Here is a 26,461-nt window from a genome sequence, read left to right as displayed (position 1 = left end):
GACAAGATGTTGGCTTTTGAAGGAGTCAGAAAACTTTTGGATTCTTCTATGTGATCTTGGACTAGTCACCTAACTTTGCGGGCCCTCAATTTTGGCCCAAAGAGGAATAATAACAATTCAGTTATCTCACAAAAATATTTGGCCAATCAAAAATCTTGGCAAAGCAATCAGAAATGTATAAAGTATCATGGGAATGATGACAAGGCCAGCCAAGCTAGAAGGCCCATGTGGGGGCCAGTCACAAGAGGCTTTCTTTGCAAGGCTAAGTTATGGGGACATGCCACTGCACACCAGACATGCACACATAGAGGCTAGTCCAAGAACTTGAGACCCTTTCAGGGACTGGCTGCTCCAAAGAAGACCCTGAACTAATTTGTATGCCATTATCCCTGCCTCAGCAGACAAACCAATATAGATATGGGCATTCCCTGCCAATCCTGAACCCATCTGCTTTCCCAAAGGCCTGAGAACCCACAGCAAACGCAGAGGAGAAGGCTAAAGGAAATGTGTCACAAGTGGGAGAGGAGAACATCACAAGACCCAGAAAGAAGGAGACCAAGGTCAGAAGTTATGGAGGGTACCAGTCCCCTTATACAGGTACAGGCAGAGGTTAGCTCATAACTATCATAGGTTTGAGGCTCAGAGAAAAAATCACTGAGCAGCTACCTCATGGGCCAGTTACCTTCCTGGACAGCAAAGAACATTTCCAGCTTCCATGCTACAAATACTGTTTCAGCCACAGAACCTAGTGTTTACAAATATTCAGTCTCATATTTGGCTTCATATATTGGACATTCAGCCTCACTTCTTTTTTTCTTAAAGACAGGGTCTTACTATCCAGTTCAGGCTGTCCTTGACCTTAGTATGTAGCCCAAGCTGGCCTTGAACCCACCGTGATCCTCCTGCCTCAGCCTCCCTTGTGCTGGGATTACAGGTGTGTGCCACCACACCTGGCTTCCTCACTTCTATTTAAATCTGTCCTTATTTCTCTAAGCCCCATGACTCTCTCCATATCCTTTCTACTTTATATACATACAACCCCCTCAGCAAGGTACCAAGGAAGTCCTGGAGAGCAAACACACTGTGAAAAAGGGCCCTCTAAGCTGAGAGGTAAGCATCCTAGGAGCCTACCTTTCTAACACCAAGGAAAAGAGGTCAAAAGGTTGGGGCCCTCCCAGCCTCACTGCTCCTGACCCACAGTACCATTTGGTCTTCATTTCCATCTTTCTATGCTTCTGTCATCAACCAAAAGCTGAAACTGCCAAAGAAAGGTAAGAATCTGGGAGGACATCTGGGTAGATTAAGGAGAGAAAAGGCCCACTAAGGCAGGCTCACCTTCCCTCCATGAATCACTGAGGCCCTTCAGGCCAGGGGGTCCCTCCCCAAAGGCTAGGCTGCCTTGGATTCCCATCCCAAGTTACTAACCTTACTAGAGAGCCTGTTTGCCTTTAGAGATGATCCTCTGGTGCATGGTGCAAAAGAAAATTCAGTAGTGAACAGGCCAGGTGGATGCACGTAGCTCCCCAACCTTCCCCCCGACTGCCCTCAGCTTAGGCCTTGACGCATGGGATTCACAGTATCCCCTAACTCCCCAATCCAATCCAGTCCTCTTCATCTGTACTGGGCGGAGTCTCCCTAGGCATCTGGATGAAAATGAGGATGAGAGTGAAGATGGGCAGCTCTGCCTATTAATAATCCTATCTAGGGCAGTACCTTTGTGGAAGAGAAAGGAACAGCCCTCCAGGATAATTATCCAGAGGCTCAAGAGACACAGCTAGACAGATATCCAAAGTAAGGCAGGACCAAAGGAAAGCAACAGGTAAGTGTGCTGCAGTCTAGCAGCTCAGCCTGGGCTATGGTCACAGCTACAAAGCTGAAAGGCAATTCTAGAATAGAGAGGAAGATTTCCTGAGAGTCTCCTAAATTTGTTCCAGGTAAGGTCAAGTTTTGACCTTAGTTCACCTCTTATCCTGAGGTATTACCAAGGAAAGTCCCTACAGCTGCTAGAGCAGGCTGGGGGATAGAGCCTTTCACTAATTATTTTCTAGTGCATTTATAAAGATCTTGTGGGAGGATAAAAATATTCAACAGAGTGTCCTATAATGGAGAGTCAAGTTCTGGTCTGCATTCTGCTCCTAACTAGCTGTGGGGCCTTAGGAAAATTACTTACCCTTTAGAAACTTAACTTCCTACCTTAAAAAATGAATATTTTAATACATGCCCAACTTTTCTTGTCCCAAATCCCCAAACTTATGTCCTTTCTTCTGTACTCTTAATTCCATGAAGGGAACTATGACCATTTAGTCACTCAAGCTAAAAACCTTGGTGTAGGGCTAGATTCCTCTCTTTCCTTCACTTCTTTGACCATCTAAGACCTCATTGCTTCATCTGGTGGCCTACTGCAATTACTTCCAGATTCTAGAGTCTTCCCCATCCTTCCTGCATACAGGCCACTAAAATGCTATTTCTGAAGTACAAATCTGACCACTTCACTTTCTTTTAGAAACTCTTTTTTAATTCCCCACCTCCTAAAGGATAAAGGCCAGAATGTAGAATGCTTAGCCTCTCCAAGCTTTCTATCATGCTAGCTTCAGATACTTCTTCCTACCAACACATAACCAGCACTTTAATAACAAATACACCATATTATCTTGTACTTCCATGCCTGTTCATGTTTCCTTGCCTAGAATACTTTCTCCCTTCCCTGCACACAAGGTTAGCACAAGTTACATCTCTCTTGTGAAGCATTCCACCCAGGTACACACTATTAGTCATTCCTCCTTTCTCAAAATCCCCATAGCACTTATCAGATTGTTCCACAATTACCTATGTACCTCTTCCAGACCACACTGTAGTTCATGATGAGCAAAATTGTAACTTACAATCTGTGAGTCCCATGCCCAGTAGAATTAAGTATCAATGAGTGTTTTGTTGATAGAGTAAAAGAAGTAGAGGCCCCACTGAAATAACTGATGTAAAAGTGCATAGTTTAGGCAAAGTGCTATAGTATCATGAAGAAAGAAGGTTATTATTCATTTTTAGACACAGCAAACCCCAAACAGAGAAGGAAGGAAGGTATGGGAAATTAGGCTGGCCTTGAAAAGGAGAAGGACAGGACAAGAGGGAAATTCTCCATAGCACACACCTCCAGAGATGACCAAGCAGCAGCCAGCAAGCAGCAGCCAGCAGGCAGAGGCCAAAGTAAAAGCAGCAGGAAGGGAAGGAAGAAAGAGACGAAAGTCAGCTAATACCCCAAGCTCTCTGAATGCCCAGACATCACAGCGGTGCTACCAGAAGGGGACAGGTCAGGGTGGGGATCCATCTGGAGGAAATAGGAAGTGCTGTGGTGGTAATAAACAGGGTAGACATGGACGGTGGTGGTGGTGGTTGTGGTAGTGGTGGTGGTGGTGGTGGTAGTGGAGGTGGTGGTGGTGGTGGTGGAAGAAGAGCAGGAAGAAGCAGAGGCAGATGGAAGGCTGGTCCCGTGGCCTTCAGAACTGAAAGACTGTCCAAATGAAAGACTGCGCATTCGCCGCAGAGACACCCGGCTTGTCAAGAAGTGGCCAGCCTCGCCCTCTACCAACCTCTGAGATCCCAGGCCATGCTGTGGCTCCGTCAGGCGCTGCCGGACGCTGCTCTGCAGACTGGGGGCTGCAAGGAGAACAAAGAAAGAGTGAGGAAGGGTCAACCCACTTTGGGTGGCAGGTAAGCAGGTGCCCATAGACAACCATCTACTGGAAACCATTCTCGGCCTTTGATACCCAATCTGGTGAATGGGGCACCACCTCCCAGAAACCTCCCACCAGAGGTCCTAAAAGGATTGGAAATTGAAGATGAGGTGCCCATGTCAGTTTTAGTGGCAACTCCAATGGAAGGAGACCTAAGGCCAATGTCACTATAAAGGGAAGTGGCAAGGCAGTTAGTGGGAGGACACAGGCAGGGCAGGGGAGGGGAGGATAAGGGCTTGGGGCAAGGTCCGGGAGAGCACTAAGAACCAGCCTTTTCAGAAAGCCATATTCAGGAAATAATTCACAATTTAGACAAGGAAATATACAAAAACATGTTCATCAGGTCATTATTAATAATTGCTTGAAAGTAAATATAAAGGCAGGACGATGGGAAAAATGACAATATATCCACTTGCTGGAAGACAATGGAGATGAAAGGTCACGCTTATAGAAAGATTTTAAGAACACAGAAAGCCTACTAAAATGCTCAGGGAAAAGGATACAGATTACACTAACAATCCTTGAGCATCAAAATATAAAACAGTAGAGTCTGAAAGCAGGCCTTCCACTTCTAGCTCTAACTTTAAGCAACTTAAATCTTCATCTTAATTCATAATTTGTTCTGAGACTCCAAGATAATATCCTTAAAGTATCTGTCACAGGTCATGGCACTCAATAAATGGTAGTAGTTTTCCTTACCTTCACTGCATTAAGAAATTTGTCATAGACAAAAAACTGAAATAACAGGTGTTCAACTGTGGTGGGACTATGGATGCTTTTTTATGTTGTTTACCTTTTTTTACTCCCTAAATTTCCTCTAATAAGAATATAAACAATAATGATCCAGTTCTTGGATCAAAGCTGCAAATGAGGCTTTCAAGATAATAATCACCATGGCTGGTGAAGGGGTAGCTGGCACCAGGTAACTTAGCAATGTGCCAGACAGACCCCTTGGGCTCTATCTAGGCTCCAGCTGAAAAGAGGTGCAGACCTTTGTCTCTTCCCTTCTACCATGATAGATGGACCACCCTTCTTTCCTCCTTAAAGACGTAAGACAGGCTCAGGTTACAAGGGAGGACAGAATCCTTATAAAGGCCACCAGGCAGATAGTATAGTTCCATAGTAATGAAAAGTTGGGAGGCAGGGCTTCTATAGCTGGTGAAGAGGAAGTCCATGGTAGGTAGTGAAAGAGGGAGAAAGAAGGGAGAAACATAAAAAGAGAAAGGAAAGGACTGACCTTTCCTTTGCCTCCCCTCCTTTTTCCCTCTCAGCCAAGCTAGAAAAAGGCCACCAGGACACTTGTATAACTGGGCTGAAGGGAGAAGCCATGCATCACCCTCAGATGAACAGGCTGATTCTTCTTACCCCGAACCCCTCCTTGCAGTTAGTAGGGCCAGTGCTAAGGGCATAAAGGGACTGTGAGGCAGGCAGGAGAAGGCGTCCATGGGGTAGCAGTGTTGGTTTAGTCCCAAAAGCTGGAAAAACAAAAGCCCCAAAGGGGCTCCTCAAACCCGGGTATTTCCAGAGGGACTGATCATCCGAGCCGGCGGATGTAGAGCAGAGAGAGCGGTCACTGAACCTACGCCCCATCAGCCAGGCAGCATCTAGGGTCAACAGCCAGGCCAAAAGGAGAAGAGAATCTGATTTATGGAGAGCTTTAGCCTACCCATCAATGGCACCTAGAAAAGGCACAGGATGGGTGGGTATCTCCAAACTAATGAAGGTCCCTCCCAACCTGGAGAACACAGAAACTTTTAAATCAGTGAGTCAGGATCCAGCTCTATGTGTCAGTGATCCAAACCCTACTGGGCCATGACTAAGGTCCTAACAAGATATAGATCATGGAGATAAAGAGGCCCAAGTAAAGTATATCATTGGAGAATTTATAAAATAAATTTTTTCTGGAGTGAGTGAGCAACCAGATGAAAGAATCTGGCCTTTTGAAAGTAAACTGCTAAACCAGCCCCAGCTTTCTGCCATTCCTTCTGCCCTGATGGGATATGGGCCTAGAATAATGCTTTCCTATAAGGCCTATTCCATTTACCTAAAAGAACCTGTCATCCAAAGAAAAATTCAACTGTGGGCCAGTAAAAGGAAAATCCTCTCATTTACTAAAGGATTCCCACAGAGCCTATAATCCCAGCTACTTAGGAGGCAAGGCAGGAGGACTGCAAATTTAAGCCTAACCTGGGCCATTTCGTGAGACCTTGTCTCAAAAGATAAAAAAGGCTGAGGAAGTAGCTCAGTGATAGAGTGCTCCTGGGTTTGGTCCAGTATTAAAAAAAAGAAAAGACGAAAGTCCCACCCAATGTTGTTCTTTCAGCCTTGTTCTACTCTGCTCTCATCACTTGCAGGGCACAGAAGGGAGAAGGTAGACTGAGGACAGAGGATAGGGAGGTCTAGGAGCTCAGGTGGAGAGGCAGACATGCTTGTGTAGGAGTTCCCTCCTGGGCAAGGATGCCTTCCAGCTTGGAGCCTTTAGGACTACAGCACTCGAAGGGACTGTTGCTACATGGGGCCTCATACAAAAAAGGGAGAGAATGACAGATATCAGTCCATTCATCCAGTTTAGCAGTTAAGAATAAGGGACATAAAATGAAAACAAATAAACTCAATGAATAATCAAAATGAATGACATTTTTACACTGTGGATCAAAGTATCTAAAGGAGATTATTTTTTATAAAGTAGACAGTAAGGGGGGAAAGGGAAAATAAAGAAACAAGGAGTAAAAGGGGACACACTTAACATAATGGACCTACATGGACAAACAGCTTATAGCAAAGAAGACCCACCAAAAGGACAACTATAAAGAGATATCCTGATGTAAATTGTGCTTTATTAACAAGGTTATGAGGTGAAACATTCTCCTGGTTCTCTGCCTCTTGCACTGTTTAAGCCCAGTAGAGGCCACAGACTTCTCAACTTGTGGACAAAAGACTCCTTCCCTGTCCTCCCACCAAAAAAGGCACCTACACTGCATGGACAAGGGTGATACAATCTCCTCATCCATGTCATCCACATCATCAGTCATGATGAAATGAGCTGGGTTGGGGCGTGTGCTGCCCATCCAACTGGGGTCTATGTTGAGGGCAGTAACCAGTGAGTGGATGCCAGGGTTGTTGACAATCTGGAAGCCACAGAGGATCTCAATCTGCTGCCAGCGGTGCAGGCGTTCCCTCAGTGCTGCTGTCACCTCACTTAGTGCTTGCCTGAAAACAAATGAAAGAGAACTGCAGGCATGGACTGGGTTTTGGGAGACCAGTAACAATGGCACTTCTTCCCCAAGGAAGAATTTGAGAGATGTGAGTGAATAAAAAGCATAATACGCTCAAACTTCAGATCAAGGTGGGAGCTGGAGAAGGTGCGCAGGAGATCAGAGCTGTTATTCCATCAGTAAGGAAATGGAAATGGGGTTAGAGGCCTCATATACCTTCAAATTCTAAGGATGGTATGGATATTGCCAGAATTGATAAGTGGTGCTACTTACTTGGCTGTTAGAATTTTATGATCCACATCATCCAGGGAAGAGCTGTGGGCCACATGGAAGGTACCAAAGAGTGTGTTTCTCTTCTTTTTTATTTTCTCAGCCTGCAAAGATGAGGCCCCCAGCTTAAAAAGAGCAGGGATTAGAGGTTGCAAGAAATGAGAAAGGCCTTCCTGTGGCTGGATCCCTCTTCTCCTAGCACAACTTAAGCTGTACAAGGAAAAGAAGAAAAAAAGGGAAAAGGAAAAGGAAGGGGCGGGGAAGGGAAGGAAAGGAAGAAAACAAGAGAAGCAAAAGGTTCCCCTGTCACCCCTAGCCTCAGGAGGACCTCTGTCCCCATGCAGCATGGGGCTGGCAGAGCTTTTCCTCTACCTTCTTCCACTTGCTTCATCTTTCCCAGAAGACAGGAGGGAGTACCCCAACACCCTCATTCCCTCCTCCAGAAGTTTGAGGGCATTATCAGGAGCTGTACATTAGGAAAAGAAACAGAACCCACCACAGGATATCTCTTTGTCCGAAGGGAGGGTTAGGGTGAGGCAGGAAAGAGGAAGAAGGGCAGGTAAAAGGGAAGAGGACAGGGAAGGGAGAAGAAGGAAGAAGGGGGGCCACAGGAGGGCAGGTCTCACCCCCTCCTTGGCCACCAGCAGCTGCTTCTCAGCATTTTGCTTCTTGATGTTGTAGTACTGCACCTCCACCTCATGCGTCAGCTGCAGCCACTTCTGCAGGGCCTCTGGAGCATACCATGAGCTGTGTGATTCCAGTTCCTTCTCTGCTTTCCTCAAGGCCTCCCGAACCTATGCAGCCAAGAGGATGTAACTCTGTTTACCAATTCTATGATCTTCTCTAACACCTCTGTGTGATGCTTCAGAATTCAGAGCTCTTAATTGCTTTAAAACTCTCTCGGGAGGGAAAAGGGCAAGGATTGTTCCCTGTATTTCATATACAAGGAAGGAAGCTCAGGGAAGGAAAGTAGCCCCTTCAAGGTCAAGTGTCAACTAGAATTCAGTTGAGAGGTTTTTGCCGTAGGGCACTCTTTCTACCACATTCCCTGACTGTTCTGGTCATGTATCCAGAAATCTTCCCTGATCTCTTCAGAAAGAGACCAGCTAGTGAATTGTCTTACTGAGAGTTTGCATGGCCATCAGAATATTAAAGAAAAGGCATTTGATTGGGTATCTGGTTGTGATCCCTGAACTTGCTGCGTGACCTTGTAATTCCTGTAGCAGGTCTTCATTCAGTGTGGACTAGGACCTCCTCCCGTGCAAATCTAAACCATCAGTAAAGGGGTGATCTCAGGAAAGAATAGGCCCTTATCATGGAAAGTATGTGAAAAAATCTTGTCAAACAAGCCTTAAAATAATGCCTACTCTAGAAAGCCATTAGTCTGAATGTCCTCCAAAGTCTTCTCCAGCCCACATAGTATGTCTATAATTCTCTCAGTGAACAGGACATAGAGGCTTTGGAAATTAATCTCTAGAGATGGGAAGACAGTGAGTATGTCCACACCTAACACAGTCATTCCCAACAGAGGCCAAGAAAGGAAAGAGGACCAGTGCATAAGCAGGAATCTCAGACTTTCTCTGTGAGGAACACAGAGTAAAACAGATAGTCATGAAGCACTCAAGTGTGAAAGAGCTGCAAGTACAGGCATTGTTTTGTTTTTTGTTTTTGAGACAAGGTCTCACAATGTAGTGCAGGCTGCCTTGAACTCACTTATGTAGCCCAGACTGGCTTCAAACTCACAGGAACCCTTCTGCTTCAGCCTCCTGAGTGCTGGGATTACAGGTGTCAGACAGACATTATGTACACTGGATTCCTTGCTATCTCACCCAGGCTACCAAGATAAGTGATTCCTAATGCCCCCATCTGAACACTAAACTTCAGCTGGTCAGAATCCCAGAGAACAAGAGCTAACAGCCATCTCATTATCTCCAACTTCAGCCACTAACTAAGGCATGTATCCCATAGTATGCCTGAGGCTCTGCACAGCTTTGGCTAGATCAGAAGGGCCTTAGCTAAAGACACAATACCTTTCTTCTTTTGCAAGCCTGTCAAAGCATCAATCTTCACCTGGTTTATGGTCTTTGAAAAAGGAATTATGAAAGAAAGAAAAGGAAAAGAAAAGGAAAGGAAAAGAGAGGACAGGAAAGGAGATGACAGGACAGGACAGGAAAGGACAGGAAGGAGGAGCCAGGGGTGGTGTCACATGCCTATAATCCCTGCACTCAGGAGGCTGAGACAGGAGGATTGTTGCAAGTTTGAGGCCAGCCTGGGCTACAAAGTGAGCTCAAGCCAGCCTGAACTGCATAGTGAGACCCTGTTTCAAAAAGAGAAAGAAAGAAAGAAAGAAAGAAAGCAAGCCAGCCAGCCAGCCGGGCGTGGTAGGGCACGCCTGTAATCCCAGCACTCGGGAGGCTGAGACAGGAGGATCACTGCATATTCGAGCCCAGCCTGGGCTACAAAGTGACCTCAAGGCCAGCCTGGACTGCATAGCGAGACCCTGTCTCAAAAAGACCAAAAAAAAAAAAAAAGTTCTCTCCAGGGAACATATTGGGGCTGGGGATTTAGCTCAGCAGCACAGTGCCTGCCTGGCAAGCACGAAGTTGTGAGTTCGCTTCCCGGTACTGGGGGAAAAAAAAAAAAAAGAATGAACTAAGTATAAAATGGCCCCACTCCTGGTTTTATAGATTTAAAGTAAAGACCAAATACCTTAGAAACTAATATAACAAATCTGAAAATTTATGATCAACTTCTACATTAAAAGCAGTTAAAGGGATGAGATAAGCTGAAGAGGGAAGAATGGAAGGAGAAAAGGGAGTAAATAGAAGTATGACAGTAGAGGAGACACACAAAGGCTCACAGGAGCCAAGCGTGGTGGCACATGTAGGAGACTAAGGCAGGAGGATCACCTTGAGTTTGAGGCCAGCCTTGACTACATAGTGAGACCATCTCAAAAAATAAAAAAAAAAATTTAAAAAAAGGCTCACCAGGCTCAAAAACTAATGAAAGAACCAATTACAAAACAGGAAATTTGGAAGATCAGAGCAAGAAAGACAGAGACAGACATGCTTTGCCACACATAAGCAACAAATGTCTGAAGGAAAAGAAGGCAATAGGTAAGCAAGTTCACTAGTTCTATTCTTTTACTTTATGCTTTTAGTGCTGAAATCTTCTCACATACTGGAATCACAGGGGCATTTTCTGGTGTTTTCATTTTTTTTTTTTTTTGTCTTTTTGAGACAGGGTCTCGTTATGTAGTTCAGGCTGGCTTTTAGCTCACTTTGTAGCCCAGGCTAGTCTTGAACTCGCAACAATCCTCCTGCCTCAGCTTTTCGAGTGCTGGGATTACAGGAGTGTGCCACCATGCCCAGCCCCAGGCTGGTCTTGATTTACAGTGATCCTCCTGCCTCAGCCCCAGAGTGCTGGGATTACAGGCACCATGCCCGGCTTGGTTTGTTGTTGTTGTTTTTTTATACAACATTGTTTTTTATTGGTAAAATTAGAATTATCACACATGGGAAAGTTTTAAAATACTAGTATCTCAGAAATTCTGATTTTGCTAATCTGGAGTACTGACCAGGGCATCAAAAGCTTTTATTTTTATTCTTAATTTTTTTTCCTTTTTTGTTTTATTTTTCTTTTTTCACAAAAGCTTTTTTTTTTTTTTTTTTTTTTTGTTTTTCTCCGGTACCGGGAACCGAACTCACGACCTTGCGCTTGCCAGGCAGGTGCTTTTGCCGCTGAGCTAAATCCCCAGCCCTTCACAAAAGCTTTTTAAAAGCTCAAGTCACAGCCAGATATGGTGGTGCAAAAACCTGTAATTCTAGCACCTGGTAGTTTGAGGTAGGAGGATTACTAGGGAGTTTGAGGCCAGTCGAGGCCATACAGCAAGTTCAAGGCCAGTACGAACTACATGGAAAGACCCTGTCTCAAAACAAAACAAAAACGAATATTCCATAAGTCATTCATTCTATTATGCAGCCAAAGTTCATAACCACTGATACATGTTTTAAAATGTATGACTTCTACTTCCCAGAAGGAGGCTACTAGTAGGTCATAATATAGGCATAATTCTGATCTAACACAACAGCTGCAAAAGTTGTATAAATTATGAAAGTTGCATTTTTAAAAAATCAGAGAGCTGCAGAACCAATTAAGACTAGGTCTGCCGTTCTCAAAATATGATCCACGGCTTCCTAGGTATGCCTTCCCAAGACTTTCCAGAGCATCTCTGAGGTCAAGCCTATTTTTATAATAATACTAAGGCACTACCTTTTTACCCCTTTTCTCTCACAAGTGAACTGTGAAGTTCTCCAGAGGCTGCATGATATGTGAAATCACAACAGTTTGAATACAAACCCTAATATAAGAATCTAGCAGTACACTAAGCTACATATATTAAAAAGATTTACAAAATTATAAAAAAAAAATTCTTTTCATTAAATTGTTTGTATTTCAGAAAATTTAGTAATTTTTAATAAAATATATTACTTGTGTTAACAGGTAAGGAGTTTCATATAGTTCTTTTAAATAAGTTAATATTTTTAATTTTTCAGTTCTAATTTCTAACAATAAATATCAAAAATATTATCTCTATTAAAAATGGTAAGAGGTCCACACAACTGCCAGAAGCTCTCACGTAGGCATTGCCCATCCTGGGAAGAAACTCAAGGAGAAGTTTTTTTTTGTTGTTTTTTTGTTTTTTTTTGTTTTTTTGTTTTTCTCCGGTACCGGGAACCGAACTCACGACCTTGCGCTTGCCAGGCAGGCGCTTTGCCGCTGAGCTAAATCCCCAGCCCCAGGAGAAGTTTTTGAAGCTTATAGGTTCAATGGGGCTTGATCTCTCCTGGGCAGCCCCCAGCTAAAAGAGTTGCCCTGCTGAGCAAGAAGATGACTGCAGAATTAAAAGAGGCCCAGCACCTTGGGGCCCACCGAAGGTGAAAAAGGAGGAGGAAGAGGATGACAATTTCCTGAGTCAGGAATCCAGCCAACAAGTGCATGCTGAGAACATCAAGGTCTGGGCCCCAGGAGAGGGTCCTCAGCCAGGCCTTGATTTATCAGAAGAGGAGGAAAAGGTGCTGAACCAAGTTATTTGTTCCAAAAACTGAAATGTGTGAAGAAGCTGAAAAACTCCTCACACTATCAATAAGAATACAGACAACTAACCCTCAGGGACTTGAGTTAGGTGATGCCTGTGAAAAAAGAAACATCTTAAAGAAGCAGGGAATAAAGAGGAAAAAGAAAAACTTCAGACAAGTGACAGTGAAGGACTGTGAATTGCCTGAAAGCTTCAAAGAAAAGGACAGCCAGAAATGTAAGAAATCTAGGGGAAGATACAGCCTTCATTCTGGCTCCATTAAAAGTCAGAAAATCCCACCTGGACAAAAGCCTTTTACATGTAGTGTGTGTGGTAAGGGCTTTAATCAGAGTGCAAACCTTGTTGTGCATCAGCGAATCCACACTGGGGAGAAACCCTTTGAATGTCACGAGTGCAGGAAGGCCTTCATTCAGAGCCCAAACCTTGTTGTGCATCAGAGAATCCACACTGGACAGAAACCATTTGTGTGTGCAAAATGCGGGAAAGCCTTCACACAGAGTTCTAATCTGACTGTACACGAGAAGATCCACTCCTTAGGAAAAAACCTTTAAGTGCCGTGAATGTGAGAAAGCCTTTACTTCCTGCTCTCAACTTGCCTGGCACCAGAAGGTCCACGTTACCAAAAAGTGTTACAAGTGCAACGAGTGCAGGAAAACATTTACTCAGAGCTCAAACCTCATTGTCCACCACAGAATCCACACTGGGGAGAAGCCCTTTGCCGTAATAACTGTGACAAAGCCTTTACTCAGAGTGCAAATCTTATCGTACATCAGAGAAGGCATACTGGTGAGAAGCCATACGAGTGCAAAGAATGTGGAACAGCCTTCAGTTTCTTTTCACACCTCATCATGCACCAGAGAACCCACACTGCAGAGAAACCGTATGACTGCAGTGAATATGGGAAAGCCTTCAGTCAGCTCTCTTGCCTTATTGTCCACCAGAGAATCCATAGCAGAGACCTTCCACACGTGTATAGAGTGTAGGAAGACTTTCACATGTAGTTTGTACCTATTTAGTCACCAGAGAATCCACAATGGTGAGAAACCTTACACCTGTCGTGAGTGTGGCAAGGCCTTGAGGCCAGGGTCAAGCCTCACTCTGCACCAGAGGACCCACACTGGGGAGAAGCCCTATGAGGGTGAGAAGTGAGGTGCAGCTTTCATTTCTAACTCGCACCTAATTTGACACCATAGAACCCATCTTGTGGAGTGACATGCCAAGGAAGAGGAAGACCTACAGCTGTTGGCCATAACCTGCTAAACCCTAAATGAGACACCAGGTTGTTATTTTCTTCCAATTTTTTAAGAATGAAACCTATGTCCTTTAGAGTTTTCAGTACAAGTTAAGTGTTTCAAAGGTTTAACCATGGAAACTGAGCCCTGTAAGGCAAGGCAAGAACTTTGTTTTAACTACCCTAAACAGTAGTGTTTTCTGCACTTGATCTTAGCCAAAAGGCCAAGAAGCAATCAGTAGTGTTTTCTGAAATGGAATGTGGCATTCTTAGGAATACGTCATACAAAGCTAACTGATAGTGAGCCTATTTGGGGAAACATCTTGTTTACTTAATTTTGTTTTTTAAAATGTAATTGCTCGAGGAACAGGCAAATTGTCAGCCTGGTTGAATTCTGGAGATCTGAATGTTTCTTCTAGTATTTCAGGTTAAGTGATGATTAGTACAGGAAATCACTTGGGGTAGTAGTTGAGCAGTTCACCTGTGAACATTTTTAAGCTTTCCACTTCCTATGTAATTTTTAAGACGCCAATCAAAGCAGAACAAACAAAACTGTTGTCTGGCAAGCACAAGGTCATGAGTTCAATTCCCGGTAAGTGAGGGGGACAAAAAGAAAAAACAAACAAACAAAATCGTTAACCATCTGCTGGTCCTAAGTGGACAGAGATAAGAAACAGCTTTTTCCCTTATCTATACCTCTAGAATCTTGGGATTGTAATACTCTGGACACCTCTGGCAAGCTTGTTCTGAACACTCCCCAGTCTGCTTGGCAAAGTGCTTGAGGACTGACAGAGTCACTACACACCAGCTACATTGATTTGCTAAGACTGACAATTCCCTTCCAACAGCTCCACTCCTCAAAAACCCACCACATTCCTTTTGGGTAAGATGCAACTAACAGCTCCAGGATAGAGGAGTCAAAGAATAAAGCTTGTCTGAGACATGCAAAAAATAAAAAATAAAAATAAAAATGGTAAGAGTAAAAGAGTCCTAAGATCAAAATATCTGAGAACCACCAGACTAGATGAACTAAAAACCAAGACAAGGAAAAGTCTTTCTAAGGTGAACTGATAATTCTCAGTCATAATCTCCCTGGAGGCACCTTATCATTCTAACTGAAGGCTACAATTGGACTTGGCCCATGTGTTGGGGCATAGAGAAAACAGCCTACTATGTAGCAGAATCGAATCTCTCATAGCCTTTCAAGACGAAGAAATCTATTAGCTCTCAGTAAAACATCAGGGAGGGACATGCTTATGAAACTCAGTCCAGTGAGAGCTAGGCCAAATAAATCTGCAGCCCAATTCCAACTTTGGCTTAAGGTGATCAATTCCTCATTCTACATAGTACTTATACATGATAGAAGGTTAAATCATCTGGAGCCTCTATTATTTTTCATATATACTGTCTAGCCTTTAATAAAAATAAATTACTAGACATGAGAAGAAACAGGAAAATATAACCAATTATCAAGAGGAAAAAATAAGCAGAACCAAAAATGATCCAGATGTAAGAGTTACCAGACTTTCAAATAACTATGACTGATATGTTCAAAAAAAAATAAGATAGACACAATAGATGAAAACATATAAATTTTGGGCAAGGAACTGAAATCTATAAAAGAGTAAAACAGATATTCTAAAGTTGAAAAATATATTATCTGAAGGAAGGAACCCCCTCAATGGACTAAACAGCAGAATGTTCATAGCAGAGTATAAGATTAAAGAACTCAAAGGCAGATCAAAAGAAAACAAAGTACAAAGAGAAAAAAACAACAACTGAGTATAAAAGCCATGTGAAATAAGTTAAAAGATCTAACGTAAGTACTGGATTCCCAGAAGAAGCAGACCAAATGGAGCAGAAGCAATATTTTAATGTACAAAGAAAATGTGTGTTCAACAGTTATGCTAAACATTTCTTATGTTGATGAAGTTACTGCTATTAATCATATTTTAAAATCTTTCATATCTTTACTGATGTTTTTGGCTGCTCATTATTGAAAGAGATTTTTTAAAACTTTTATATAAATCTTGGGGCCGAGGATATAGCTCAGTGGCACAAGCACCTGCCTGGCAAGTGCAAGGTCCTGAGTTTGATTCCTGGTACAATCAATCAATCAATCAATCAATAAAATATTTACATGAAATCTTATATAAAGAACTCATAAATCTATAAAAAAAACTACCCAATTTTTAAGTGAGAAGAAATTCCCAAATCAAATGGTCAATAAATTTATGAAAAGGTGCTCAATAATATTAGGAAATGAAAGTTAGAATCACAATGAGATACCTATCAGAATGTCTAAAATTAAAGAGTCTAAAAATACCAAGGTCACAGATCAACTAGAACTCTCATACATTGCTGGTAGCAGTAGACATGGGTCCAACCATTTTGGCAAACTGGGAGTTTCTAATAAAGCTGATATAGAAATTTTCTGTTACATACCCAACAGAAGTGAAAGCTTATGCCCACCAAGAGACATATGCAAGAAAGTTCATAACAGTGTTATCCATAAAAGCCAAAAAATCATAAACAATCCAAAAGTCTACCAAAAGGAGAATTAACAAATAAATTATAGTATACTTACACAATGGATTATTACTTAGGAATAGGAATAGAAATAAACCAGCTATCACTATATACAATGATTGACTCTCACAGACATAATATTGAGTGAAAGAAACCAAACACAAAGATGTATACATGCATAATGTCTTTTTTTTTTTTTTTTTTTTTTTTTTGAGACAGGGTCTTGCTGTGTAATTCAGGCAAGCCTCAAACTCATTATGCAGCCCAGGCTGGCCTCAAACTCACAGCAATCCTCCTGCCTCAGCCTCCTGAGTTCTGGGTTTACAGGCATGTGTCACCATGCCTGGCTAATGTCACTTTCATGAAGTTCAAAATCAGAAAAAACTAATCTGATTTAGAGGCTGTGGCTGTCATTACCTTAAGATGAAATACTGACTACAGAGGCAAAAGTGTAAAAAACTTCTTTATCTTGTTCTGGGTGGTGGTTATCCAGGTACATGCAGATGTACAAGTTTACTGGTTACATACTTTATGATTTGTACACTTTATGTAAACACTTACATAAAAAAATAACTCTTATCACCTGTTCTTTAAAATCTTAGCAACCAGGGGCTGGGGATTTAGCTCAGCGGCAAAGCGCCTGCCTGGCAAGCAGAAGGTCATGAGTTCGGTTCCCGGTACCGGAGAAAAACCAAAAAAAACAAAAACAAACAAATAAATAAATAAAATCTTAGCAACCATCTTTTGCAGCTTTTCCACTACTTTTTTGGGGGAAACTTCACTGACTCTAGAAGACAGACTTGGAACCATATTTCCAAGTCCTCACACAAGGAACTTTCTAGCCAGACCCTCAGTCCCTACTCTTTACCCACCCCTCGGGGTGTCCAGGAACTTGTAGAGTCTCCTACCTGCTCCAACTCTTCCTCAGCATATTTTTGGCGGCTCCGCTCATTCTCAGTACCCTCCCGCAGCTCCTTTAGCCGCTGGGCTTCCTGCTTGGCAAGGTTGATCTCATCACGCAGCTTCTTCTCCAGATGCACCTTCTCCACCTCCACTGTGCGGTGCTCCTCCTGGGCCTTGTGGAGCCTGCGAAGGGCGAAGGGATATGTAGGGAGCTGGAGGAGGGCAGGCAAGGATGTGCCAGTCAACAGGCCATGAATCTTGGCTGCAAGAAGGAAAATGTGAGCACTAGCTGTCAACATACACAGTATTCTTCCTACTCTGCTGACTAGCTCTGAGCTAGCTGAGGGAAAATACAAACCATAATCATTACTGTAATTCTCACACTGGCCATCATTTTACTGCTAGTAATCAAGGCTGTGAAGCCAAGTTCCCAGGCATCTGAATCCCTCCTCTAAAATATGTACATACTAAAATCCTAACAACTACCACTTTATAAGAGATTTCATACTAGTCTTCCTGGCAGCTAATCATGTGCTGGTGACATTATCAGCCTGGAACAGATGTGAATATAAAGACTTGGGAGAGGGGAAATAACTTGCAGGAGGAACTGAGAATGGAATTAAAATCTTTGTAACTTGAAATCCCATTATTATTCCTCTTATATTTTGATATCTGGAGAGTTCCATAAATGTAGAGTATCTTGCACACTGCACAAAATCCAGGAAAAATGTACTGGATAAGATATGACGGAGGTGGTGATAGGAGGAAGGCTTAAGGAAGATGAGAAATTATTGAGCTATACTTCTTAGATTCCTGAGTATCTGTTCCCAGAGGCATAGAAAAATGAAATTTATGCCAAAGGGGGTAAAAAAGGGTTGAGAGAGTCCCTGCTACCCTGAGACCTTCGTTCCTTTCCTAAGGATCTTACACAGTGAGATCTCAAGGGTATCAGTTAAAATAATCTACTCTTGCACCCACCCACACATCCCTCTGTTCACTGCCAAAGCCTTCCATCTAAAGCAAGTCTTCCTTCCTCTCTTCTTCTGTCCACATGTCTGTTAATTAATTCATCTATCCATCCATCAGTCCATTCACTCACCAAGTTGTATCAAATGACTACTAAATATCAAGCCCTGTTACAAGCCTACATATATGGAGACAAATCAGAAAACTTTCTCCAACTGAGGAGCACATGATGTAGTCTAAAAAAGACAAGTAGACTGATAACTGTCTACAGCACGGTAAGTTCTAAAATAAAGACATACTCCTGGTGTTGTATAAGCCCAAAGGGTAGAGTAATTAACTCCACCTGAAAGGAGCCAGAGAAGGGGAGACCTGGTCTAAATCCAGAAAAAAAGAGTCAGACTTTACTAATCCCTTTGAAAGGGAAAAGAATTTAGCCACTGTCCGGTCTACTACCTTAGTAGGAACTACCAGGTTACTAAAGGACTAGGATAGAAGGGTAAAAGAATGATGAGGAAGAGAAGAGATATATGAGTTAGAATTGAGGTACAGGAAAGTAAAGAGATAGACTATATAACAAGAAGGACCCACAGAGAAAAGCCCTGACTACTGAGTTATATAAGAATATGAAATAAGAGGCACATCAACCTTTAAAAAATCCCGAAGTCCAGAGTTCTCAGTGGCTGCGGCCTCAAAAGATGAGGTGGAACAAGCAGGAAGCAAGCAGGGAAGAGGAAGAAATGTTGGCTGCAAATTTCCTGCTGACAACTGTATTCTTACTTACTTTGGCCCTAGCGAAAAGGGAGTTGAATCTCCTCAAATGTACACCAGATGGCACTATGTGCAAGCCAAAAAAAAAAACCTCGAGAGGCATAATTTCCACCTCCATCTCTCTCCCTTATTGAGTATCCTCCTTTATTTTCTTTTTTTTTCTTTTGGTACTGGGAATGAAACTCAGGGCCTTGCGCTTGCCAGGCAGGTGCTTGTGCCACTGAGCTACCATCCCCAGCCTGAGTACCCTCCTTTATTGTACTCTTCCTCCTTTACTGTACTCTTTCATGAACCAACGACAAGAAATTCCATCAGCAGAGGACTAGGGATTTAGCTCAGCGGCACAGAGCCTGCCTGGCAAGCACAAGGTCGTGAGTTCAATTCCCAGAACAAGGAAAAAAAAGAAATTACACCAGCAGGGATTTGGTTCTTCCCTGAAATATCATCCTCTCTGAAAGCAGCCTCTTCAGAAATATATGAAGCCAATACCTATATGGCCTCTTTCCAACAGGAAATAGAACTGAGTAGAACTGAGCCTGACTCACTTTCATACTAACAATAGTGTCTATAGGAGACAGAGATCAATAAATACCACTGGGTGCAGAAATAAGCAAATGCACATACAATCAGGCACTGCCCCACTCCAAGGCAACAATCAATTAGCATTATGAGTCAGAAAATTAAGCTGCCTGACTGCCTGATTCTAAGTCCTGGATCTAATCATTTGTGTGTCTGTGGACAAGTTCTGCCTGTTTCTTCATAGCAAAATAGGAATCAAAATTCTTGCCTTCCTCAAAGAATTATTTTGAAACCTAGTAAAATCCTAGCTAACGTATATGTAGCATTACATTTATTCATATAAAATATCAGGATCTCTGTAAAATAAAGCTCTGTGGGGGCTGGCAGTACAGGTCTATTAAAGTAAGGAGTGACAATGTCATATGTGGGCTCTGGGTACTTTCAAGAGGAAGGTATGTGTGCATGTGTGCAAGCAAGGGTGGGCTGGGAGTAGGGGAGTCTTTTTCTAAGTGCCACAGTAGTCATTAAGCTCAGGAGGCCTCAGGGAGCAGCAAGGGCTAGGAGCTTAGTTTTAGCCCCAGACTTGGAATGCCTCCTGCCTAGATTCTTTTGTCTTTGGAATGAAAACAGTACATGTTTTTCAGACAAATGAACTATGGGGACTGCTCAGAGTGCAACCTTTACCCCTAGTTAGCAGAGGGCCTGGGCAAAAGGGGCCCAGCAGAGTAATTGGGAATTAGTTTAGAGACCGGCCTCTATTGCCTCCCTACAAGCCTAGACCCTGAAACAAATCTGGTGTCAAAATTTACTACTACTGACATGTGACCCTCATCAAAGTACTTACCCTTTCTGAGCCTTTATTTCCTCAACTCTAAAATAGGGATAATAGTACCTAATTCAAAAGGTCATGGTGATTAAAAAGCAATAGTGCATTTCAGTATTAAAAAATATCTGGCTCATAAGAAATCCTTTCCCCATCCCTCCAAAGAAAATACTGTCGTTTTATTTTATTTTATTTTATTTTTTATCTGTCATTTAAAAAAAAAACATAAAGGACCAGATTTTATTTCCTTTCATAAGAATTTCTGCAAAGACTTCCCAACTGGAGTCCCTAGGCTGCAAGACGTCTCTTCTAAAAGACAGTCTTGAAGTGGGCCTCTTGGCCCGGGGACGTAGCTCAGCGGCACAAGCACCTGAATGCTAAGTGCAAGGTCCTGAGTTTGATCACCAGTACCAAAAAACCTGCACTCCCGCCTTTTACATCCCACTAAACCTCTCCATGTTCTCCATGTGTTTTCAAGGTCCCAGGGATCTGGCCCCAATCTATACTCAAATGTACTCTAAGGACCTCCCTACCATCTTTCAAGACCATTTCTTCTAGGCCCCACATCTACTGAGCGGAATCTGAGCCTTTCTAGTCCTTAGGGTTCCTATCCTGTGAGCTGGCAATGTGTCTGCTTTAAAGGTGTCTTCATTGCCCCTTTTGTGTAAGCTTAGCAGTCCCGAGGGCAGTGAATTCCTTACAGTTTTCAGTACAGACTTGGTTCCTGGGTGTCAGTAAGTACAGGAATTGACTGAATGACTGGCACTTTGTTTTTATAGCTAAATGTTCTGCCACAGTTTTTAAATTATTTTTTTTTTTTTTAACAGAGTCACAGATTATTAGAGGTAGCAGCGTTCTCCTAGAAGAAACTACAGTTCTCCTAGTTCAAGCCCTTCACATTACTGATGAAGAAATATGCCAGACAGGAAAGGATTTACCCAAAGACATACAAATCATATTTATGAGATTTAGATTCCACATAAAAAAGAACTAAGGAACTAAGGACAGTAAGAAAAGAGGTATATGAGGTTTCTTCAGGGAACAGTGAAGAATAGTTCACTATATCTACTTATATGGGAAGAGAAGCAATCCAGAGGCAGGAAGAAAGGAAATATGACCCCTAAAAAGCCATCCAACCAGCAAACTTAAAACCACTGATAGGTACACATTTCTCCCTCTGAATAAGGTAGAATCAAGCTTTTCCGCCGGAGGAATAATTGCCCATGAAAACTGGAATGGCAGGAAGGACAGTACTGTTTTGGAAGGACAGCACAGCCTGGGTAGCCATATCAGCGTGGTCTCAAAGGCCAGGAGGCACATATCCAGTTGGAAACAGGAAGCTCCCACAATCTGGCAGCCCCAGGGTTATGGGAAGGGGCGAGGCCTTACCTTTCCTGAAGGTCATGTAGACTCTGCTCAGCTCGGTGTAAGCCTTCCAAATCCTTCATCATCTTCTTCATGTGCTCCTTGGAGTAACGGTTCTGGATATAAGCAAACCAGCAGCCGCCCACACCAATAACAATAGACACCACCAGCATGAAGTCCTTGAGGTGATTATGGCGGGTCACTGCCAGAGAGGGGAGGACGTGGTGAGTCAGAGCACCCACAGAACACTTGGCCTTACAGACTCTCTGCACCCCACTTCTCCCCCATACCTCCCCTGACAGACACATACTTGTCACATAGTATTAAACTGAGCTCTGTGCCTGTCTCTCTGGTAATCAATTCCTCATTTGGAAAGAAGGCCTGAGAGGAATGCAGGCAGTTCATTATCACACACTTCCCCAAGACACAGTGAAGAGGAGATATTAGGGCCTCCTCAATATATCCCAGCCATCTCTGGGTTGTGATGAACCCATACGCACAGAAGCAGTGAATTCTATCCTACAGGGTAAGCAATACTAAGGCAAAAGGAGATATAGGTATAAAGGGATAATGTCACTACAGCCTGAGGGCTGGCTATGGGACTAAGGCTACTGCAGGCGCTCGGTGCCCCAACCGCTAGGCCTTCTAGGCACAAGGTCCAAATCCCTGATCAGTTAAAGGTCTGGAAGTTTCAATCTATAGAGAGCCTAAACTATAGCTCAATCCAGAGATCAGACAGAACAGGAGTAGCATCAAGAGATTGATACATATGAGACATTCTAATGCCAAGATTTGAGGGGCAGATCTTTCTCCAGAGAATACTTAGCAATAAGCTGGTAAAGTGACAGGGCTGCCACCACAGCTGGGGCTCAAAATAATATCCAGTATCCAGAGAAAAATTTAAAAGCAAAACAAGGAACATCACTAGAAAGTAAAATCAAAAGCTACTTTCCCAAGAAGTTAGCTAACCAGGAGAGGGCCAGTCCTAGGGCCTGGCATTGTTCATAGTACCCTAGATCTGGGATCTGGGCAGTAGCACAGAAGACCGAAAAGTGACATCATAGAAGAGAGACGCTGCTGCAGCCTGTCCGGGTTGTACTTTGGGCTCCAAAGAGCCACAGATGTGGGAGTCAGTGAAAGAAGGCAAAAGGGAGTGAAAGCAGGACTAATGATCCTCATACATAGCAGATTACCTTCAGGTAGGGGAGTAGAAGATAGGACTGGTAGAATCCTGGTTCCTAGCAAGGTCAGTGGGCTCATGAAACTACAGTCTCCACCCTAGCAGAGCCACCAAGCTGAGGGAGGATCTAGACACTAGGAAAAGATGTATGTAGCTAAAAACTGTATGAAGCTGAATCCCATGGTTTGACAGAAGGACTTACAGTGAGAGCTCCTAACTAAAAAGCTAAGCAGCAGGACATATTGATGGTATGGGATCAAGGAGCACATTCTACCTCCATCCAAGGTAGGGGAGTTACTAGGTCCAGGGTGAGCCATGTCCTATATCTACCTATGCTAGGCTATCAGAGAGAAAATTCAAAAGTCCTATAGTGGCCTTACATTAGCCTCCAGGTAGGGCCACACTTCTACCCATACTTAAGTCCTCACTCTTCTGTCCTTCAGACCCCAAAAGGAGATATTTCTGTAGCACAGTGAGCAGTCTTTCTTTCTGGAACACATTTGTCTCCTTCACAGCCTCTATTAGAGCCTAGGATAGTGCTTCCCTGCTTGTTGAGGATTTCTAATCTTGGTTTCCTAGGATATGTCAATGCCAGAATCCCATTTTCGAACAAGATTCAATGTCAACCCTCCTCTTATTATTCCCCAAACTACAAACTTCTCAAGGTGCCATGCAGATGGGGCATACCTATTTCATTTAGACTGTAATTCTACCTTATTCAGATTGATATGGGACCAAATTCTATTATTTTGACCAACTTTATATTCTCATCCAAGTCATGAAACTAGTGAATGACCAGGGTCAACAAAAGAATCTAACAGTCATTCTCCCTCGCAGGTCCCTTGTTTCTAAGGTAATCCTGTTTCAGTTTTCAATATCTTCTGGATTCCTTCAATCTGCTCTGATTCTATTTAAATGTACAAGCACCCATTTTATCCACTGCCTGCCTTGTCAAATGCACAGCTTAAGCCCAGGTATACTGACTTCTACATCCCATGATCTACTATGCTTGGCTGACTTGCTCTTCACGGTTTCTACTGATCACCACTTGTCTGTATGCCAGTGCCCAGAATGGCATCACCACCATACAAAAGGCACTCAACAAATCTTTGTGAAACTGAATCTTTACTGATAAGCCTCAAGTGTGATAGTGCCTCCCTCTACATTAAAAAAAAAAAAACAGGGAACAAAGAAAAAATAAAATGCATCAGGCAACAATAGTCATCATTTCTAATCTTCCCACCTACTCTATATGAAAGAGTACACTGAGTTTCTATACGAGACACTGACTTGTTATTTTTTATTTTTTGTCTTTTTGAGACAGGGTCTCACTATGCAGTTTCAGGCTGGCCTTGAGCTCACTTTGTAGCCCCAGCTGGTCTTGAACTCACAAGGATCCTCCTTCCTCAGCCTCCCAAGTGCTGGGATTACAGGAGTGCACCACCACACCCAGCGGGACACTGACTTGGAGCTCACCAAAAAGTGCACTCAATTCCAGATTTGCCTAGCTACACTGTCTTTCCTCTTTTATACTTTCTCACCACAACTTTCATATTCATGCAGTAAGTTTTATTTCTGCTTAGTTACATGCAAACATCTCTCACCATGGAATTGTCTGTGTTGTCCTGATCTAACCTGAGTGTGAGTCTAACGGCACCAATGGCTGACTTCCCATAAGCAACATCTTGGGAGATCATCATGTTATTGTCTTAGAGCAGTAAAGATCCAAAGACCAAATGGCCAGGTCTTTAAATAAAAACAGAAAGCATGAAATACAGAAATTCTTATGACATCAGAGCAAGTATCCTGCACTAAGTGTTAGGAAGTCTGAGCTCTATGCTAGCCTCTGCCCCACTTTATTATGAAATTCACTTCTATCTGTAACTCAGCTCCCTCAACTACAAAATGTGTTATCATAGAACTGCTTAAGAGATAGAATGTATGGGTATATGTGAAAGTGCTTTGAGGTGTCTTGGAAATATTCAGATGGACATATCTAGGAAGTAGTAAAAACTATGGATGTGGAGTTTAAAGAAGGTGAAGGAGCTGAAGAAGCAGATGTAGAAATAGTCAGGTCCCTTCAGTGGATCCCTGAGCTGACCCCCACACCCCTAGGGAATACATGAATCCTGGCTTAGAAAACAGGCAAATCAAGAGTCCAGCTGTCTTATGAATGAAGTATTTCTTCCCACAATAATCCCATTTCCATCCTTCAATTCCTACCACCTTTCTAGCCTACTAGAGTTCACAAAGATCCTCCATTCCTGCTCCCCCATGCTAAGATTCCCCAGGTAAACATGGATTGTCTCTTGCTATGTCAAGGACTACTTTCATGTTTTTCACGTTTCTTTCCTTCTGGTTTTGAACCTTGGGCCTTCACAATGAGTTACATCCCCGCCCTTTCTTTTTTCAGAAATTACTAAATTACGCAGGCTGGGCTCAAACTTGTATTCCTCTTGCCTCCACCTCCCAGAATGTTGAGATTACAGGTGTGTACCACCAGGCCTGGCTGTTTTTCAACTTTTATGTCAGTCATTTTCTGGCAGTCTGTGAGTTTCCTTCTTATCTCTGTAACCCCATTCTTCCCAAAGTATCTGACCAGAGCAGTTATTCAGCAAAGGTGGAAAGGAAATAAAAATGGAAGAATGGAGGAAGGTCTTGGCAGGAAAGATAGTATAATACAAAGTACAAGTAGAAGGAAAAAATACCACCTTCTTAGAACAGAAGAGTATGGCCAGCTATAATCCACAGGCTCTACACAAACTCAGCTCTCAGAATCTCCCTCACATTCACTCAACACCAGCAAGGCAGAGTGACCATATTTACATCAGCAAAGTTCATGTAGCTGTCTAGGTGAACACATGTTGGGACTTGGGGAATGACAGGAGGGCAGAATTACTAGTCTGAATGCTGCAAGTACATTTTAACAAAATGAGGTCAATTGTTAACACCATCAGACCTGAGGAAAAGATGAAGGGTATAAATAAATGAGATGCTGACAATACATTAACAGAGTCAAGGGCAGTGATGAGAATTTTCAGGGTACCAGTTGAAAAAATGATCTTTCAATCATTATCACCTTCTAGATTCCCCTCTCCCAATCAATTCTTTGCACTTTCTCAACTTCCCACAGTATACTGAGAGATACAAATATCCATCCCTTACTACCTAAATACATGCTACAAATGTCCTTTGTCATTTACACAGCCTTCAGTGTGGGGGTGGGAGGGTGTCTGTTTAACATGTAAGAGCTACTCCTGGGCACTCCTCCCCTCCAGTTGTAACCCAACGAATTCTTTCGCTGCTTTAGCTATTCATAGACTCCATAAGTAGCAATTCTAACCAAAACCAAACTGGCCCAGATTCCTCTCCCAAGTCCACTTCTTCCTGTAGTCTGGAGAGGTGTGGCCTCCTGCCATATTACTTTTAGTATACAACTCCTGGTACCCATTCCTTGCTAAGTCTTAAGATGAAAGCTAATGACAGATGAACAGCACTGTATCTCTGCTCAAGGGGCCGGTAAAGGCTAAAAGCCAAGGAAATAGATTGTTTTGTTTTGTTTTTAAAGCAGGTAAAAGGGCTATAGGTTTCCAGAGGACAAAAAGAGGAAAGGATTGAGCCTGAACAGAGAATGGAAAAGCACCTTGGAGAACATTTAAAAGGTGAGCATATCAGAAAGGAGAGAGTGAGTGAGCAAGAGAGAGACCCAGCAACACAGACCAGGGCAAGCTCTGCAGACAAGCAGCGGCTCTTGCTCACTAGGAACTTTTCCCTATTAGCTGAGTCACTGGAGAAGAGAATAGTCTTTTCTTCTCTACAGCTCATTACTCCACAGCTCAGTCTTTCTCAGTGTCGGTCTCTCTCTC

The 26,461-nt window shown here is 42.9% G+C and overlaps 1 protein-coding gene and 1 pseudogene across 4 annotated transcripts in view; one reads left to right on the top strand and one right to left on the bottom strand.

Annotated features, from left to right (window-relative positions):
* The window catches only part of Stim1 (stromal interaction molecule 1), a 196,364-nt gene that overhangs the window by 2,863 nt on the left and 167,040 nt on the right, over positions 1 to 26,461 (bottom strand). The window contains exons 6-12 of one of the 4 annotated variants that reach the window (XM_013511939.1): positions 21,440 to 21,617; positions 16,980 to 17,157; positions 7,840 to 8,007; positions 7,217 to 7,317; positions 6,703 to 6,938; positions 5,240 to 5,332; positions 3,585 to 3,651 (exon numbers count right to left, since the gene is read on the bottom strand). In XM_013511939.1, the coding sequence (XP_013367393.1) occupies positions 3,585 to 3,651; positions 5,240 to 5,332; positions 6,703 to 6,938; positions 7,217 to 7,317; positions 7,840 to 8,007; positions 16,980 to 17,157; positions 21,440 to 21,617 (1,021 nt within the window). Of the gene's footprint in view, positions 1 to 927; positions 1,463 to 3,251; positions 3,652 to 5,239; positions 5,333 to 6,702; positions 6,939 to 7,216; positions 7,318 to 7,839; positions 8,008 to 16,979; positions 17,158 to 21,439; positions 21,618 to 26,461 lie in introns of those variants that run through there. The other 3 variants (XM_013511940.1, XM_005380038.1, XM_005380039.1) reach the window with 3 other exon arrangements.
* On the top strand, positions 8,825 to 14,999 carry LOC102011433 (annotated as a pseudogene).

This window comes from Chinchilla lanigera, unplaced genomic scaffold (assembly GCF_000276665.1).
Source record: "Chinchilla lanigera isolate Chin_1 unplaced genomic scaffold, ChiLan1.0 scaffold00013, whole genome shotgun sequence".
NCBI classification, from domain to species: Eukaryota; Metazoa; Chordata; class Mammalia; order Rodentia; family Chinchillidae; genus Chinchilla; species Chinchilla lanigera.
The sequence above is the reverse complement of the archived record's forward strand: the minus strand, read 5'-3'. Positions and strand labels throughout refer to the sequence as shown.